The following is an 18,700-nucleotide window of genomic DNA, read 5'->3' as shown; positions in this document are numbered from 1 at the left end:
ACAGGGGATGGGTCATCCCCTGGCACTAATTGGTCGAGCCCTGGGCGCGGTGCCCGGGCAACCAGCCAACTGGCGCGGTGGCTTTGGGCGTGCCTGCTGCACTTAAGCAGGACGCTCCCAGGGCTCGACCTCTTCCTTTCCTTGCTCCCTTCGTTTTGCAACATTCATGAGTACTCAGGAACATCGGTCACCCTGGAAATGCTCCAGGCTCTTTGTATCTGGGATGCTGTAATATACATGCTTATATCAGCATCCCAATTTGGACATGAAACTTCCAGGAACCTGATTTTCATGAGTATGCAAAATCTTGGTTTATATTCTGAGCCATAGAATAACACCTTGGGAAAATGACTTGAGGTTCTATCCAGCGCTCGTCCTACTCTGAGTAGAACCAAGATCATATATAAGACAAATTCTTTTGACAATATATTTACATTGGTATCATCAAAAATATTCAGTAGCAATAATTTTGGACAACAAGCAATAGTTTCTTTAGTAATATTTATCATTTCTATCAAAATTAAATCTCAAAAATCTTGCACCAACTGACAATCCCAGTATAAATGCTAATATGCAGTGCTTTTTTTCTAGAAAAAATAGGTGCTGGACTTAATAAGTTTTCAAATTGCGTTTTTACATGTTCTTTAATAGGAGCCTGGTGGTATGACCATAGGAGTGTGTGTGTGTGTGTGTGTGTGTGTGTGTGTGTGTGAGAGAGAGAGAGAGAGAGAGAGAGAGAGAGAGAGAGAGAGATGAGTGAGGATAGATATTAAGAAAGCAGAGATGCAGAAAAAATAAAAATGAGTAGCATCAATACCTTGCAAGTTTGAAAACTTACTGAGTGCCCTTGATGGTTGAAGGGCACATTGAGTCAGGAGAAAGACACAAATCTGTTTTGTTTCTTAATTGCAGGAGAGTAGGCATAAAGGAGTAAAGCCATTTTTAGGTGCTTTTTAAAAATTTAATTGTTTATTTTGGATCTGGTTTTTATGTTTGTTTATCCAGATGTAAATGAATGTGCCCAGAATCCTCTTCTTTGTGCCTTCCGATGTGTGAACACGTTTGGATCATATGAATGCAAATGTCCTGCAGGCTACGTCCTCAGAGAAGACAAGCGAATGTGCAAAGGTAGGATTCCTAGAAATTCTGCTAATTATACAATACTGTCAGTCAAAGTCTTCTATCAGTGTGTGTGAGAGAGAATATGAACTACTTTTGACTTCCAGACCAGTTGTTCCTGTTTTGGCATAATCATAAAAAGTTTCTTCTTAAAAGCAGAGAAGACTAATACATTTATTTATTTATTTCGATTATATCCCAGCTTTCCTCCAAGAAGCTCAGTGTGGTATACATATTTCTCCCCCTCCCCATTTAAAAAAGAACCTGGATCATTAGTACCACTTATAAACAAATATTATGAGAGTGTCTTTGAGATAGCTACATCCCACAGATAAATCTGATCTAAACAGAGGAGTGTAAATACCTCTATTCAGAATCAATGGCATAAAAATGATAACACAGAGCTTGAACACAGATTATCCTCTTTTTTCTGATGTACACACTTCTTCCCAAAAGGTTACAGAGATACGAGTCACTGGTTGTTTTTACATTTTTGCTTTTAGAAAAGTAAGAATGAGCTATTTTGATCTTTCACCAACCTTCTGCCAACGATGCATATGTCTTTCAGATCAGAATGAGTGCGAAAATGGAATTCATGACTGTGATTCAAAGCAAATGATATGCAAAAACCTGATAGGCACATACATGTGCATATGTGGGCCAGGATTTCAGCGCAGACCAGATGGTGAAGGTTGCATGGGTAAGTGACGATGAATCTCCTAGAAATTCCAATGGCAGATGGTGATTTCAGATTAATGTCTAGGTAGAAACATGACTTAACTATAATAGATTCTGGAAAATATTTTTCTGTCTGGCTATATAGAGACAGGGATTAGAACCAAGCTAAAATAGTTAGACTAACTAAAACAACAGGATTAAGTTGACTACCTTTTCCAGTTTCTATAAATGCAAATATTATGTATGGGCAGTTCATATTTCTGATTTGTTCCTTGTTATACTTGTGAACGTCATCCTTTGATACTTGGGTAGCAGGCCGCTCAAGAAATCACAATTGAAAAGTGTACCCAGAGCCTGGGTGACACTTCCTTTCTCATGTGAGTGATCTGTCATTTAGCATGAACCTTAGGGCTTGTCCACACTTCTGCTTGTCTCATGCCAAAAAGCACAGGCCTGAGTGGTTTTCTGCTTGCCCTGTGCTTTCTAGGCACAGGTCCAAGCGGGTTTGCACCTTCTTCCCAAAAATCTGATCTTTAGCGCTAAACTGTGGAAAGCCCGATTGCCATTTGTTCTGATTCAGCACTAAAGATTGGGTTTCCCTGGGGGGGGGGGAGCAGCAAGGAAGGTGGAGGGGTGGATAAGCACTTAGCTTAGTTTATTGTCCTTACAGTGTGGAAAGAAGCATATAAAGCACAACAGTGCAGTGCCTAGTAAAGCTCATAAGAGCAGAACTTCCAGGGGAAAATATGTATTGTAATGTGCCATGAAAGCACCAGAGAATAAGCTAAGATCCTTAGCCATCCAAGGGCAAAACTAGATGAAGTGCTGGAAATCTGCAACTGAATCTACCATACCTCTTCATATTACTTTGAATAATATGGTAGTGTGTTAAGTCCGCTCACCCTCTTGGTGCGATGGCGTTGCAGGACGGCAAAGGCTCCTCTAAGGGATCTCAGGATCGGCCTCCTGTCCGGATAGGAGGCGTGGGCATAGCCTGCGCCACATGTCAGAAGCCAGATCCTAGCCTGCACCTAGGATTGGTAAATGGGGATGCAGGCTTGGATATGGGCTGGACCAAGGGGCAGACAGAGCAGGAAGGCTTCCCTCAGGTCCACTCCCTGGGTCCTCCTCCAGGCCCACACCTGGAGCCCTTACCTGTTTTCCCTCGATCGGTTTCCCCACCCCACCCTCCCTTGGTTCAAGCTGCTGGTCAATGACCTTGCTGTGGCTACAGTGGCTGCCATATATTTTGGGGCCAGGTAGGAATTTGTACACCACGCAAATTGGCTCCAGCTTGGTGGTTTTGCCTACCTCCTGGGAATCGTCACAACTGGGTTGGGCATTGGGACAATCCTCGTCTTGGATGGAGGGGAGGTTATAGTCTCTGCCTGCGCCTCCAAACGCTGGGGTATCCTGTTAAAGGGATTCGGGGGGAATTTCCATGTCCTCACACCTAGTCGGGGACCATGGCCAATGACACTCCCCTAGACGGTGGTCCCTGTGGGGGTCACGCTATTTGATGTAAGCCTTTGGAACCCCTGCTCGGATTGACCTATGCGTCACTTTCGGCAGATGGACCAGAAGTATTTTGATTGCCCCATGCCCAAGCCAAACCTCTTTCATCCTTACTCAATAAAGTTGTGGCCTGTTTCGATCCAAACCAGTCTCAGTTGTCTTTTAATTTACAGAGGGTTGGGGGACTGGGGAGCACGACGTCTGGGCCTGCAACTGGATTGATCCAGTTCAGCCTCCACCCATCTGCTTTTAAAATAAATTAAAAGAGACAAGAGATCTGACCACAGATTGTCAATAATTCGTCTGGTTTGACCCTAAGATAATAAAGCATCAATACATATTGGTCATAGGAAACAAATGTAATTGTATATTTTGATCCATTTTTGAACACCCATGGTGAGTATAACGTAAATGAGAAGTCAGGTATTTTTGTTGCATTTTAAAAAATCTCCTATAAATATACATTGCTTTCGAATCATGTTAACAGTTATGTGCATCTTCAGGTAGATGTGGAAATACTAATGGTGCTAATTTTGTGGCATATCCTTAAAACATACAGATGAGAATGAATGTCAAACCAAACCTGGATTGTGTGAACATGGACGATGCGTAAACACACAAGGAAGTTACAAATGTGAATGCCATGATGGTTTCACTGTCAACGAAGCTCAGAATGAATGCATAGGTAGGTGTGGGGCCAGATAAAAGTACAGTGGAATGGGTCAGAGCAGTAAATATTTTTAATCTCTTATTAGTGAGCTCTCCTACTACCACAAAATCTGTTAACTGAGCATGTTAAATTCAGCTGAAATTTACTGTGTTAGCTGTTCAGCTGTCAGTAAAGGGAACTATGGGTACATTACTTGAAATATTTTTCTACATAACTTTAGGAGGGCCAGGCTTGTGTGAATCTCGCTATTAATTTGCTTCTGTTTTTATGTTATCAAGCACTGAGTTGTTCTGTTGTTACCTAACAATTCTTTGGAATATTCTAATTCTGATTATTCCTTCCTTTGTGTCTTCTTTGGATTCTTCACTCAATGACTTTTCTTTCTTTCTTCCAGACTTAATGTCCTCTTTCTTATTGCCACCTGGTTTTCATTCTCCCTGTTACAGTTGCTAAATATGGCTAAGTATGCCCTTCTTTCTCTTATATTCCTGCTTCAGTCCCCCTGTCTCCCTCTGTCCTGCTCCCCAAAATCAGAGTCTCTCTGTCAGCGTTTTGCAAAAGACGTTAATTTGCTTTGCAGACAAGAGAGAAGGCTACTGCTTCACTGAAGTCTTACAAAGCATGTGCCAGATTGGATCGAGCAACAGGAACCCTGTGACCAAATCTGAATGCTGCTGTGATGGCGGGCGTGGATGGGGACCCAACTGTGAGATCTGCCCCTTCCTGGGCACTGTAGCTTTTAAAAAACTGTGTCCTCTTGGCCGTGGATATACAACCAGTGGAGACGGTATGACTGTTTAAGAAACTTAAGAACCAAAAATATTGATTCAACTAGACATTTAATTTGTAGCTAGGTGGCATGGGCCTGAAGTTCACAGGGTCAGAAAGTAGCACATCAGCCTTTTAAAAAAATGTTTTGAGAAGGTCTAGCTGAGAACAATGAAGCCAAGGATGCACTTAACGCTTTCCATGGCAGCAATTTAGCCACCCTAAATTGCCTCCTGAAGTGGCTTTTCATTTATTTTTATTTAATTGAAAGGTCACCACACACTTGTATGTAACATGTAGTTTGGTCCAAGTTGTAGCATTGACTAAAGTACCGAAACACAAGCCATGAAATCATTTCTGGGGTTAAGCATTGCCTGCACATTGAGAGATGGACCCTGGTACATGAGACTCAAGTGAATGAGGATTGAGGCAGACGAAGGACTGCTTCTTCCATGCAATCCGAGCCGTTCTTAGGGCAAAAAAACCCCCCAAAAGAAACCTTGGACAGGGCAATTTCTCTTTCGGGATCTAGCCTCCCTGTTATGTACCAACCAAAAAGCTTTCCCTTCCCACATGCTGTTGTAGCTCAGGAACAGCAAAGGCCAAGGGAATAATAGAAGATCTAGTGCTGCAGAAACAAAGAAACAGTCAAGCAATAGGCAATGTAACATGAAGGACTAGCAGACGAGGTGAGCCAGATAGAGTAGGAGACTTTGGGGGATGATGGCCATTGCTGAGAAAGTAAGTGCATGTGTGTGTGTTGGGGGTCTCTAGCTCACATGGGTGTTGGTCTTTCAGCTTGTTTCTATTGCTTCAACTATTTATCCACTGGTATGTCCAACAGTGTCTATGCAGGAATGTCCCTTACAATAATGTTCTTTGCACACAGTGTCCATCATGCCCCCTCCTCTGCCTTCCTGCTGTTCAGACTGGCAGGAGGAAGTGAAAATATGGCCTAAGGGTCAGAACATGGTCATAAAGCACACTATGTGATTCCCACATCTAGCTGGGAGAAGAAATGTAATAGCTATGGCTCAATGCATTACTTGTGTCGCGAGCCAAGTGGAAAGGTCACCATTTGCTAAACTTTAATTGACAACTCCTAGGTCTGCTGTTGCTCCCTTAGTTCCATCTCATTTTGAGGTTTCTTCCGTCATTGTGAAATGGCATGAAATTGTCAATTTTCCCTTTATATATATATATATATACAATCCTCCTAAATTGTAGGATCAATGTTTTTCTCTTCACTGATAAGTTACTTTTGTCTCCTGCAAAAGCACAAGGGTAGCACTGAACCCAGGTATGCTGTTTTTTTTCCTTTTGTTTTGCCTTCTCTATAGTCCTATTTGTTGAATTTCAGATATTGACGAGTGCAAGGTTATTCATGATGTTTGCCGGAATGGAGAATGTGTCAACGAGAGAGGATCATACCGCTGTAATTGCAAAGAGGGCTATACTACAGATATAACAGGCACACTTTGTATAGGTAGGTTTCTCTCATTTTATATGCAGACATAATCATTTTATTTATCTTTCCTTTCTGTTAAAGACGGGTGAGGAACTATGTACCTGTACAGTAACTTCCATCACCCCTGATCATTGGCCATTCTGGCCGGGACTGATGGAAGATGGAATTCAACTTCCTTTGGGAGGTCACAGGTTCTTTGGTGAATGAATTTTGAGGGCCTTGCCATGTAGCTTAGGTGCTTTTCACCATGCCACCACAAACCTGTTCTCTCAACTTTTGCCGTGCTCAAATCTGTGTGGGTAACCTCACACATGCTTAAATTTTAAGGTGGCTCTCAAGTGATGACCTTAAATGCCTGAGAAAGCTGTAGTGTAGACGACATGGGGGATCATGAGGATAAAGGAGCTGATAGCAGTTTGCAAAATATGCACGAGAGTGGTGATTGAGAAAAGCCTTTATAAAAGAAGTGTTTTATGTAGTAGAAGGAATTGTCTAGATTAGGGTAGGGAAGACTGTCCTTCCAGGTGTAGCTATCAGTCCTAGGCAGCATTGCCATTGATGGATGATGAGCATTATAGTCCAGCAACATCTGGAGAACCAGAAGCTTCCCACCCCCAATTAGAAGGTTGCATCCTGCATAGGTGACATAGCAGGAGGATATAATATAGTCAAGAAAAGAGAGAGAGAAAAAGCCCAGAAGATGCCAGTAGCAGCTGAACTTGTAGGGCAGGCACGTCCAACTCCCAAGAGAAAGCGATCTACTCATAGTGTTAAAATGCTGGCTGTGATCTACCCATTGTCATTGCCAGGCAAAGTTGTTGAGTTTTTTGCGGGGGAGGGGAAACAGCTATGGAAGTTTTTCTTTTTTCATTTTGGTCGCATAAATTGCTAAAGGTACCGTGGACTCCCCCCCCCCGGTAGCGCCTATCACAAAAGGTCCCGCGATCGACAGCGATCTACCAATGATGTCACGCGATTGACAGGTAGATCGTGATCGACCTGTTGGACATGCCTGTTGTAGGTATTTACAAGAACTTAAAACAGGGAAGAAAAAGTCATGAAAAGAATGTTTCATGCAATCCAATCATCACTTTGCCATGCAGCTCCTGAGGAGTAAAATGCAAATTTAAAAATGTTTTTCCTAGAAGAATTAGTAGAAGAAGTGTTGCCATACGTCCAGATTTTTCCGGACATATCCAGAATACTGCAGTCGGCAGCAGTGTCTGGGCGGAAATCAGGGAAGCATCCTGGAAAATGTGGACATATGTCGGCAGTTATTACTGTATTTTGATGATCCTCTTATTTATATTTTGTAAATTGACCTGCTAGTACACTGAAGTGCAGTATATAAATTTTATCAGTCACTTGGGGGGGGAGTAATTATTAATACCACAACACTATTAATATAAATGAAAAGTGTTTGTCTTGTTTTACTTTAGATCTGAATGAGTGCAACCTGTCTCCAAAGCCTTGCAATTTTATCTGCAAAAATACAGAGGGCAGTTATCAGTGCTCATGTCCAAAAGGGTACATTTTGCAGGAGGATGGGAGAAGCTGCAAAGGTAAAAGTTGCTCACATGTGGATATTGTTTGAAAGGGTGTGTCTATACGTGTGGTAAAGAGCTAGTTTACTTGCAAGGCTATTTTGAGAAGGAATAAAGAGACAAAGGATCATGGGACAATATTTCCACTCCTGCCTCCTAGAGTGGTTGACAGTAGGCTCTCTTGCAAGTAAGACAACAGATGGAGCCTGTCATTGGCCTCCATTTTACCTTGGGTTACCCAGTTGCAGACCCTAAGCATAAACAAGCAACAACCCAAGCACATGCAGAATTTGTGTTATGGAAAACAAACACCTTTTCTGCATTAGTGAAAGACAGAATTGTTCACCTAACATGCTCATAGTTATTCTAAGAGGATAATATGAAGCAATCTTGAATGTGAATGCACTCACAACTAATCAAATGCGCACTCCTGAGATAAATGTGGCAGTGAATTGCTTTGGCTTTGAATTTTCTTTTCAATTGTAATGATACTTCGCTGGGGCTCTTTTTAGAGTTCAACAATGGCACAAAAATGTTATATAAATAAATAAATAAATAAATAAATAAATTCTACCATTTCCAGACGTGGGTGGCGCTGTGGTCTAAACTTGCCGATCAGAAGGTCGGTAGTTTGAATCCCCGTGATGGGGTGAGCTTCTGTTGCTCGGTCCCTGCTCCTGCCCACCTAGCAGTTTGAAAGCATGTCAAAGTGCAAGTAGATAAATAGGTATCGCTCCGGTGGGAAGGTAAACGGTGTTTCCATGCGCTGCTCTGGTTTGCCAGAAGCGGTTTAGTCATGCTGGCCATGTGACCTGGAAGCTGTCTGTGGACAAACACCGGCTCCCTCGGCCTATAGAGCGAGATGAGCGTCACAATCCCAGAGTCGTCCACGACTGGACCTAATGGTCAGGGGTACCTTTACCTTTACCTTTACCAGGTCCAGAATAATAGAAAGAATGTTCCATCAAAAGTGACAAGGGCACTGCTCCTTGATACTTTCTGCTTGGCTGGATTTACATCTTATGGTTCACTCTGCTCCTTTGCCTTTACGAAGAAGAGAAATTGAAAAATGTTTATTTCCCTTTTAGATCTCGATGAGTGTGCAACCAAGCAGCACAACTGCCAGTTCCTTTGTGTCAACACCATCGGGGGCTTTACTTGTAAATGCCCCCCTGGATTTACTCAACATCATTCAGCGTGTATTGGTGAGTAACAAAGAAGATTGAGATTTATTTGTGTTTTTTCTGTCTTGCAGCCATTGCTGCTGCACACACTACAATATCATAATATATGACAATGGCTGACAACTAGATTGGCCACAACACCAATCTAGAGCAGACTACATGGTTGAGAGGCCAAGACCTTTCTGCATTTCCCCATTACATATTTCCTCTATTATATTCATAGCTGACTGATTACTGGATCTTTCTCCATCACTTGATCTATCAAGGAAGAAAGTGTTTGATGATACAACTCAAATGAGTCTGACAGTTTTCACTTCCTACAGCCGCTTGAATGTCGATGCTATTGAGAATTTATACTTTTTATAGGCAAAGGCATAGCCAGAGGTCCACAATTTGGGCTTGCCTAAGTAGCCAGACATTATTTGTGGTCACCACTAACCCTTTCCCTCCTCCAATTCCTGTGGTATATGCAGAGCACTTGGGGAAACCTCCCCCCTCAAAGTCTCAGGGAACTGCAGAGAACGTATGAAACGGAAAGCATAATCTGCTTTTTTGTTGGGAGGCAGAAACAACGCACTTCAGTGGCTTCTGTAAAACTCAAATTGTTGGCAACGTGTTGAGTATCCAGAGGATGGGAAAGGAGCTTAGTCCAGGATATGGTTAGTTGTTGCTGGCAGCATGTCAAGTGGATTTGAGAAATCCTTGTCATAGATGAATTGAAGACCAAGAGGAGATACAATAGCCATCTTCAAATATCTAAGGGGTTGTCACATGGAAGATGGAGCAAGCTTGTTTTCTACTGCTCCAGATGGTAGGAGCCGAGCAAATAAATTAAAGTTACAAGAAAGGAGATTCTGACTAAACATCTGGAAGAACTTTCTGACAGTAAGAGCTGTTCAACAGTGGAAGATGGTGGACTCCCCTTCCTTGGAGGTTTTTAAGCAGGCCTTGGATGGCCATCTGTCATGGATGCTTTGGATGAGATTCCTGCATTGCAGGGGGTTGGACTAAATGACCCACCATGCCCCTTCCAATGCTCCAGTTCTATGATTCAACATTCTTTGGGGGAACCATGTGCTTTAAACGTGCATTGAATGTGCTTCAAATATGTGACATATATCTGGCCTTTGTTGCTGTCTTTGTAAAGATCCAATGAAAATTTCTTCTCAGATCATACTTGTTATAAATCCTGTACACTTACCTCGTTTTCCATGGTTTTAATATGAAAGACGAATAATGAGTCTGTATTCTGAGATGAGAGCTTTTCACAATAGAGGTTCTTTAGTAGTCATTTTCAAGATGAACAAAAATTGAGCAAACCAGCTGACTTCTCCACCTATTTCCCTTTTAGATAACAATGAATGTGCCACGGATGTCAATCTTTGTGGGTCTAAAGGTGTTTGTCAAAACACACCTGGAAGCTTTAGTTGTGAATGCCAGCGTGGCTTTGCACTTGACCAGACTGGAGCCAGCTGTGAAGGTACAGATGTTGGACATACGTGGCCTACTATTCTTTTATCTGTTACTGTGTGATTGATGCATCCCATGCAAATAGGCAGTAGATGTAATCCCCAAGAGCAACTTGGGGGGTCTCTTGGGCTTACACAAAACATTTTGAAATCACGGCAGGGGCTTCACTTGTAGAAAATTGGTTAAGTTGCCTTTAATGACACCCTGTCATTAAATGACAGTTGTTTTCCATTTAAAGGATGCCCATTGTGAGTTAAATCAATGCATGCGGGGAAAGCTGTAACTCTTACACTATGGTGCATACCCACAGATACAAGCAAATATTTGGGGAGTTGATTATGATACAGATTTTCATAGTGACAAGAGAAATAATTCAGAAATGTACTTTCGTTTTATAGATGTTGATGAGTGTGATGGGAATCATCGATGCCAACATGGTTGCCAGAACATAATTGGAGGATACAGGTGCAGTTGCCCACAAGGATATCTCCAGCATTACCAGTGGAACCAGTGTGTCGGCAAGTCTCATTTCTTATTGTCAGAGGAGACAAGATAGCTATGGGGTTAGATTGCGGTGTTGTTTGCATCTTAATTTAGTAGGTTCAGAGGAAATTTCTGCACACTGTGGGTCAGCAATTTTGGGGGGCCAGGGGCACATGTGCAAATTAAGAAACTCATAGGCACCACACACACACACACACACTGCAGCCTGCTCTATTGCCTACAACAGAATGCTTCTTTCAAGCATAATTTTTGGGGAGGGACACTGGGTGCCAGGGAATACCTCTGCTAGTGCATGTGTATCTGTGGGTGCTGTTTGCAACCCTTGCTGTGTGCAGTCCTATAAAAGTCAACAATGGGTTTACATGTCCTTGTGGGTAGTTGAAAGATACAGAACAAGCTCCTTTACTCACCTGAAAAGCCCAGTGCACCATTAGTTATCTGTCTCTCACTCCTTAGCCATTTATGTGAACTTTGCCATTGATGCCATCAGAGGAACTGTTTTGGTGACAGTACATACCTTTGTAAATGAGCTAACCCAAAAATGCTTCTGACAGAGTGCATGCAGAAACACCATAATTTCAGCCCAGAATTGTGCTCATCTGCGTTAGATTGCATAGGCTATTTGTGCATCCAACATACAGCTGGTGGGCACAGTGAAGGTCATCCAATGTAATATGGATACACCTACGAAGGTTCCTTATACCGAATCAGAACATTGGTCCATCTAACTCTACATTGTCTGCACCAGGCATTGGCAAACTCCTGCCCTCCAGATGTTTGGGACTACAATTCCCATCATCCCTAGCTAACAGGACCAGTGGTCAGGGATGATGGGGATTGTAGTCCCAAACATCTGGAGGCCTGGAGTTTGCCTATGCCTGGTCTACACTGACTGGCAGTGGCTCTCCAGGGTTTCAGACAAGAGTGCTTTCCAGCCCTGCATGGGGATACCATGATTGAAGCTGGGAGTTTCTGCATGCAAAAGTGATGCTCTGCTACTAAGCTACATTTGGCCCTTCCCCACTCACGCCCTACGGAGAATTAGTTGACAGAATTCAATCATGAAATGATTTTAAGGACTTGATGTTTTTTACTTTGGTGTTCTTGTGAATAACAGCTTTGATTAATCTACCACTTGAAGGCAATAGATGGATTGCTAACTGTGAGGTCTCCCATTTAAAAGTTAACTTTATTTTTGTGATCTTATACTGACATCACATAAATGCAAGTAGATTTGTCAGTGATCAACAGACACATTAATACCTGTTAGGAAAAGCTTCATATGGACTTTACAAACAATCCATTGCTGTTTCCAAATGCCCTTTGAGTTGTGTGTGGTTTGCTTTTTTTAAAAAAAAAACTATGGTAACAAACAAATTCATCTGTTCAAACCAAAGGCAATTTTGTTCCTTAAGCAACCTTTGGTGGTGATCTGTGCCTCTGCAGCCCAGCCAGTAAAATTGCTCATGGAGAAAGTTACTGATTGCTTCGATTGTAGGGAGGGAGGGTTGGGTCCTTATGTGTTTTCAAAGTCATGGGAAACCACTTTCTCATTTTCATTATATTACTGCAGTGTAGCATGAATGTTCTAATTCCAATTTTTATTAGGAAATCCATCTAGAGGTATTTCTAGTATCTAATTCAATTGGTTCCTCTGAGTTGCAGTTCTTTGCTGGAGATATGTATGGTGACTCATACTGTGAGAATCAACCATGTGCCTGCCATTGTTTGCTTTCAAAAGCATATAAAAATGCCTTTCCTTGTTATCATTGCGCTGCTCTAAGGGAGGTCTCTGGTTTTAATTATGCTTAGGAAAACTTGCTGACATTTTTACACAATCTTCCATTTGGGAATGTAGATGTTTCAGCTCCAACAGAGGAATTTGACAATTACTCAAAAGTTGCTTTCATTTTGGAAAGATTGGATTAGGAGGGGACATATGATTTAAATTAAAATTTTAATTTGCTCTTTCAAGCTTTTCTGATTTTAATATCGCTGGGAATAGGGTAGCCCCAAAGACAAGTGGGTATAGTGAGTGTCTCAAGTTATTTTGGAAAGTTCGGAATTCTTCTGTTCTTTCAAATGAACCTGATGTTTTCCAGGATGATACTGTTAGACCCTTTATGTAGCTGAAAAAAAGTCGGTGATGTTTTTGTCATTGTTTTAAAATCAGATACAAGTCTATATCTGTGCCTCATGTGGTTAGCTTCACTGCTATCATATTTTCCAGTTTTCTTTCCTTGCTCACATTTGCCTTTACTCTCAAATATGTATACTCAAGTCATAAAAATCAAGGAAATTAAAATGAATTTAGCTTCCCTGATTGCTGTGGCTGTTGGTGCTCTTTTTGCTACCCATGAATGTTGATCTAGTATTAGACCTAGTATAATGTAGTACAGGCATAGGCAAACTTGGCCCTCCAGATGTTTTGGGACTGAAACTCTCATCACCCCTGACCACTGGTCCATCTAGGGATGGTGGGAGTTGTAGTCTCAAAACATCTGGAGGGCCAAGTTTGCCTATGCCTGGTGTAGTAGGTTAGAGTCTAACCCAGGGGTTCCCAAGCTAAGGCCCCGGGGCTGGATGCGGCCCAATCACCTTCTAAATGCGGCCTGCAGACGGTCTGGAATCAGCGTGTTTTTGCATGAGTAGAATGTGTCCTTTTATTTAAAATGCATCTCTGGGTTATTTGTGGGGGGGGATTCGTTCATCCCCCCCCCATATAGTCCGGCCCCCCACAAGTTCTGAGGGACAGTGGACCGGCCCACAGCTGAAAAAGTTTGCTGACCCCTGGTCTAAGCTAAAGATTCCCTGGTTCAGATCATACCTCTGCCACAAACTGTGCCCACATGTCCATCCGGCCAACCTAAGCTTAGCAGGGCTTTGGATATGATGGCTGAACTACCTTTGGGTTGCATCCTTAAGTAATTGGTGAATTGGTTGATTATTTTTTTCTTTTCATAATAATTTTAATGAACCGCTATTTGAAAAGTAGACTTAAAAACATGTTCGGCTGTGTAGAGATTATTTTTGTATGCACTGGAATCAGGTGGCTCATAAGATTAATTTGTAAATAATTAGAATAGCAAACTCTTAATTCAGGCTTGTATTACAGTACACGCTAGTTCACTGTAATGATTTAGCTGCTCCACCCAGTCTAGACCATTGTGATTTCTAGTGGTAAGCATTCTTGGTTCCACCTTCATTACCAGAAAACTCGGCTACAGTTGCTCTGTGAGAGAGATGTGCTTCACAATAATATAAATCTGAATGTCTAATCTGCTTCGGTTGCAGATGAAAATGAATGCCTCAGTTCCCATATTTGTGGTGGAGCATCTTGTCACAACACTCTGGGGAGCTATAAATGCATGTGCCCTACTGGATTTCAGTTTGAACAGTTCGGTGGAGGTTGCCAAGATGTCAATGAGTGTGGCTCTTCACAAGCCCCATGCAGCTACGGTTGCTCAAACACAGAAGGTGGTTATGTCTGTGGATGCCCACCTGGGTATTTCCGAATAGGACAAGGGTAAGTAGATTCTTACTTTGAAATGCAGAGATTCTAAATGCAGTAGCAAAAGACCTATAAGCATTTATCTGAGTTCATTGTAGACCAGCAGATGCTGTGGGGTGAGTGAGCCAAGGAGAGAATATGGAGGCTACAAGGCTCCCATTCTTTTCTGAAAGTCGTATCTGCAGCAGTGGTGAAGCAGTCATGAGGCAAACAAAAGAATTTGTACAATATGAATTGGTTCACTAATGTATGAATGATCTTTCATCAATTGATTACTCAGTACTTAATGACTCTCAGGTAAATGTGTGAGCTGCCTCTGTTCAAAACTATGTTTCGGCAGATAGTGTTATTCTGCATGTGTATCATGTCTCTCTGCGTGTGTATGTAGGTGTGTGTGTGTGTACACACACACACACACACGCATACATGCACATGGTTTGGATTTGAGTGGGTTGTAAACGGTGAGGCTAGAGAGAAAGGAGATGCAAGAAGGGTATAGAGTCAGTGACCAATATATCATTGCCAGTGGCTGCTGTTCATAACACTGCCACCACTTTTCTTCATTTCATTGTCGTCTGGCCCCACTGTTTACAAATACCCTTCCCCAACCATGAGTGTGTGTGTAGATTTTGTTCCTAATGTTTTGCTACAGATTGTATTGGAAGTGTTGTGGCTGACGTTTTTCTGTCCTTTCCATTTCTTAGACACTGTGTTTCCGGAATGGGACTAGGTAAAGGTCACGGCCAGGATCTATCCGCCAGCAGTGAAGTAGATGACAATTCACTTTCTCCAGAAGCGTGCTATGACTGCAAGATCAATGGCTATCCTAAGAGGGGAAGGAAGCGACGAAGCACAAATGAAACAGATGCACTCGATGCAGAGGTAACTTTACTATTTAGGGTTTTGTGTAACTTCAGAAGAGTCTTTCTGAGCCCAGTTCCTTCATTAACTTTTCAGCAATGTCACATGAGGTGACTTTAGCACTTTAGGTTCATCTGGTTAAAGTTTTGAAATTGCTTTCACAATGGTCCTATTCACACATAATGCTTGGCATAAATGCATGCCACTGCTCACAAGCTGAGCACTCTAGCTTCATTCCTCCCTTTGGATGAGCAGGTAAACAAACCATGAAGGGGATAGTTTATTAGCATGATACCTTCTCCCTGGATCACCATGACTGCTAAGCTGACAACAAACAGTGGTTTAAGGCTGGCTCGCATCAGTGGTTTCTTAGTGCAAAATAAATCATGAGGCTCATATACGAATCGTACCACTGGTCCATCTTGCCACTTAGATTTGTAGTGTAGATAACACAAGGGTTGTTGCGCATCTAACCTGAGATTCATGTTTATACAGGTGCAGCCTAATTGGCTAGCTGTTGTGTGGCCATTCATAAGCAGAAGCCTAGTTCCTCAGATGCACTGATTTTGCTGTGGTCTATAAAAGCTCATGTCACATTAAGCCAATATGACTTCCAAACACTTGGAAGGGGGTAGGTTTATGTGAAAATGAAGCTCAGCTGCATCTATCAGTGGGGTTCTTCTGATGTCTCTGCCAATTTTGAGAGGGGTCATTTTTCGTAGGCTTTCACTTACATGCTCATTTCCTGTGCAGTGTCAGCACTAAAAGTGCCACCCAGCTTTGGAGCAAGAAAGCTTCATTGTATCAGATACTAGCATGTGTAGATCATGCATTCAAGCAATCTGTTCGGTCTTTTAAATAGTTTTTTTCTCGTGGGCATGTGCAATGAGGGTGCTTCTTCTGTCCCCCAAAGGCATTCCCCTTCATGCATTTTGGCTGGAAGCCAAGTACCAAATTCAGCTCAGCATGGCCTGGGAGCTCAGACCAGCAGGAACTCACCATGAGATAATTGGAAAGAGCAGCAGAGTTTAGGTGACGAATAATTAGAATCAGAAAGTAAATAAGAGAAAAATCAGCTACAGCACTCAAAACGGTTCCCCTTTCTCCCCAGTATCTTATTTTGCCAAATGATAGTAATAAAAATCATTTGACAGTTTTGCAGAATAAAGCAATTTTTGAGGGATTTTCCTGCGGAAGCTCTTCTAACTTTCCAGTTCTTTAAATGATATAATCAGATGCAAACTTTACAGGCGCCTCAAACTGATCCTTATCAAAGCTTCTGAGAACCAAGCATAGTAATCAGCCTGTTGGATGATGGTGTACTTCTCCAGTTGTTCTAACAACCATTAGCAAAAGGCCTGCATTTCCTTTTATTGTATTTCAAGAACTGTATATGTACTTTAGGACTCATCTTTTGCTCTGATCTAAATTATCTCATCCTTGTTCTGATGAAGAGGGATCAAACAAGCAGAAGGTGCTAACTAGTGCAGAAAGGTGACAAATGCAACAACTATTGCAGAATACCATGGCACCTTAAAAGTATAATTGCTTATGGGAGCCTCTGGCAGTTCTGGAAATCTGGAGCCTTCATGTTTGTGTTGTGAGTGAGCTGGAGGGCATGGTGAAATGTTGGATGGTCAGCCATGCTGTCTGGACTTCCAGCCAGTTAATACTTTTGAGTCTTTTGCTAAAGATCATTATGTCCCTTGCAGTGGGCTCATGAGCCCTGCAGACTTGCATCTGTGGTGACGACTGGGTGTGATGCTTGGACCATGTGGTTATTGGGGAGGTTGGCATGCACAGTCCTGGGATTCATGTCATCAGTTTGATGTCTTACTTTTTGGAAGACATTAGTAGCTTGGCAGCTGCTTTTATCTTCATGACGCAATTTGGGGTGAGAGAGGCCAGGCATTGATACGTATCTGTGAGTGTGCCAAGATAAATCAATTGTGGCATTGGAATGAGGTACCTCTTGTGATTATGAAGCCATTAGTTCTAGGGCCATCATGGTGTTGGAGAGGTGCTGGTGTGCCTCTTCCAGGGTTGGTGACCAAATGAGGTTGGTTCATCAAGGTACAAGTGGATATGGTTACCCTGGAGACAGAGGTGGGTCACCACAGCAAGCATGATAGTGGTGAATACTCTGTGAGAAGAGACCAGGCTGAACGGGAGAGTCTTGTACTGAAAGTGGTGAGGTCCTATTGGAAAGCTGAGGTATTTATGGTGGGCGGGCTGGATGAAAACATGGAAATAGGCATCCCAGAGGTTGACTGATGTGAGAAAGTTGTCATGGTGGATTCCCTGATTGATCCTGTTGTTGTTGTTTTTTTTTGTAAATTACTCATCAGTTTGGGAATTTGAATTCCAGGACCACTGCCAAGTTTTGCAGTCCTTTTTTGGCACCACAATGAAGATGCAGTAGATGTCAAAGAACTGGTTTGATGGCCATGTTGAGAAGATGTTGCACACTCTCCTGTATGATTTGGTTCTTGGTTTGGCCCCTGGGAGCTGGGGCTGGAACGAACTGGGATTGTGGCAGGGCAAGGAACTCTATCCAGTATCCCTGACAAATGGTGTTGGGGTCCAGCAATCTATCATTGTCTCTTTCCAGGAGGCAAAGAAGGACTTTAATCTGCCCTCCGCTTGCCTGGTGGTAGCCAGGTAGTCATTGGTTCTGTTGATGGGTGTTATGGCGGGGTGGGGTGGAGGATCCAAAATTATTACCTTGTGAGGACTTACGAAGCATGGCAAGGTTTGTTCCAGGAATACTTTGGTCAGTAGTCACGTTATCTGTCCTTAGAGCTATAGTTCCAAAAGAAATGGTGGCTTGGTAGTGGGAGTAGCATCTTGAGCCATGTTTCTCCTTTTCTTGTTTGACCAGTACCTTCCATTTATGCTTTGACTCAACAAGTATATCCTTAAGGGTGTCCTCACCAAAGAGCTTACAGTCTATAAAGCCTGCTGTGGCTAGGTTGATTTTAGATGCTGTGTCCACTTTCCAGTGTTTCAGCCATAACATTCTGGATGCAACCACTTCTTCTGGCATGGTGTGCTCTGTGAACTGGGTTGCGGCCAAGGTAACATCTGCAACAAAGGCTGATGATCTGGAGAGCTTAAGGAGTATCTTGCGGATTCCATCAGCGTCCTGCTGTGGATTGTTCAGGAGGTCATCAACCACTCTGGTGGGAGTAGACTTTAGACATAGGAGAAAGGGTGGGAGAAAGGAGAAGGAAGCTATTGCTTCAGGGGAAGAGGGGCTTCAGGAACAAAGGAGAAGGCAATAGAGACGATTAAGCTTAAACAAAAGGAAATAATGGCCTGTAGAAGAGGAAAGCAGGTGCCAAGAGCAAAAAACTGACTGCAAGCTAGGCCCCTGTGTGTGGTGGGCAGCTCCATACCTCAGAGGAC

At 42.6% G+C, this 18,700-nt stretch overlaps 1 protein-coding gene across 3 annotated transcripts in view; it reads left to right on the top strand.

Moving 5' to 3' along the window:
- FBN1 (fibrillin 1) overlaps positions 1–18,700 on the top strand; it is a 213,563-nt gene that overhangs the window by 193,263 nt on the left and 1,600 nt on the right. For all 3 annotated transcript variants that reach the window (XM_033167565.1, XM_033167564.1, XM_033167563.1), the window contains 11 exons: positions 1,006–1,128; positions 1,688–1,819; positions 3,872–3,997; positions 4,563–4,769; positions 6,111–6,236; positions 7,658–7,780; positions 8,851–8,967; positions 10,298–10,426; positions 10,815–10,934; positions 14,215–14,446; positions 15,136–15,313. In XM_033167565.1, the coding sequence (XP_033023456.1) occupies positions 1,006–1,128; positions 1,688–1,819; positions 3,872–3,997; positions 4,563–4,769; positions 6,111–6,236; positions 7,658–7,780; positions 8,851–8,967; positions 10,298–10,426; positions 10,815–10,934; positions 14,215–14,446; positions 15,136–15,313 (1,613 nt within the window). The remainder of the gene's footprint in view (positions 1–1,005; positions 1,129–1,687; positions 1,820–3,871; positions 3,998–4,562; positions 4,770–6,110; positions 6,237–7,657; positions 7,781–8,850; positions 8,968–10,297; positions 10,427–10,814; positions 10,935–14,214; positions 14,447–15,135; positions 15,314–18,700) is intronic.

This window comes from Lacerta agilis, chromosome 13 (genome assembly GCF_009819535.1).
Source record: "Lacerta agilis isolate rLacAgi1 chromosome 13, rLacAgi1.pri, whole genome shotgun sequence".
Classification (NCBI taxonomy): domain Eukaryota; kingdom Metazoa; phylum Chordata; class Lepidosauria; order Squamata; family Lacertidae; genus Lacerta; species Lacerta agilis.
Note: the sequence above shows the minus strand (reverse complement) of the source record. Positions and strands in the feature narration are given on the sequence as shown.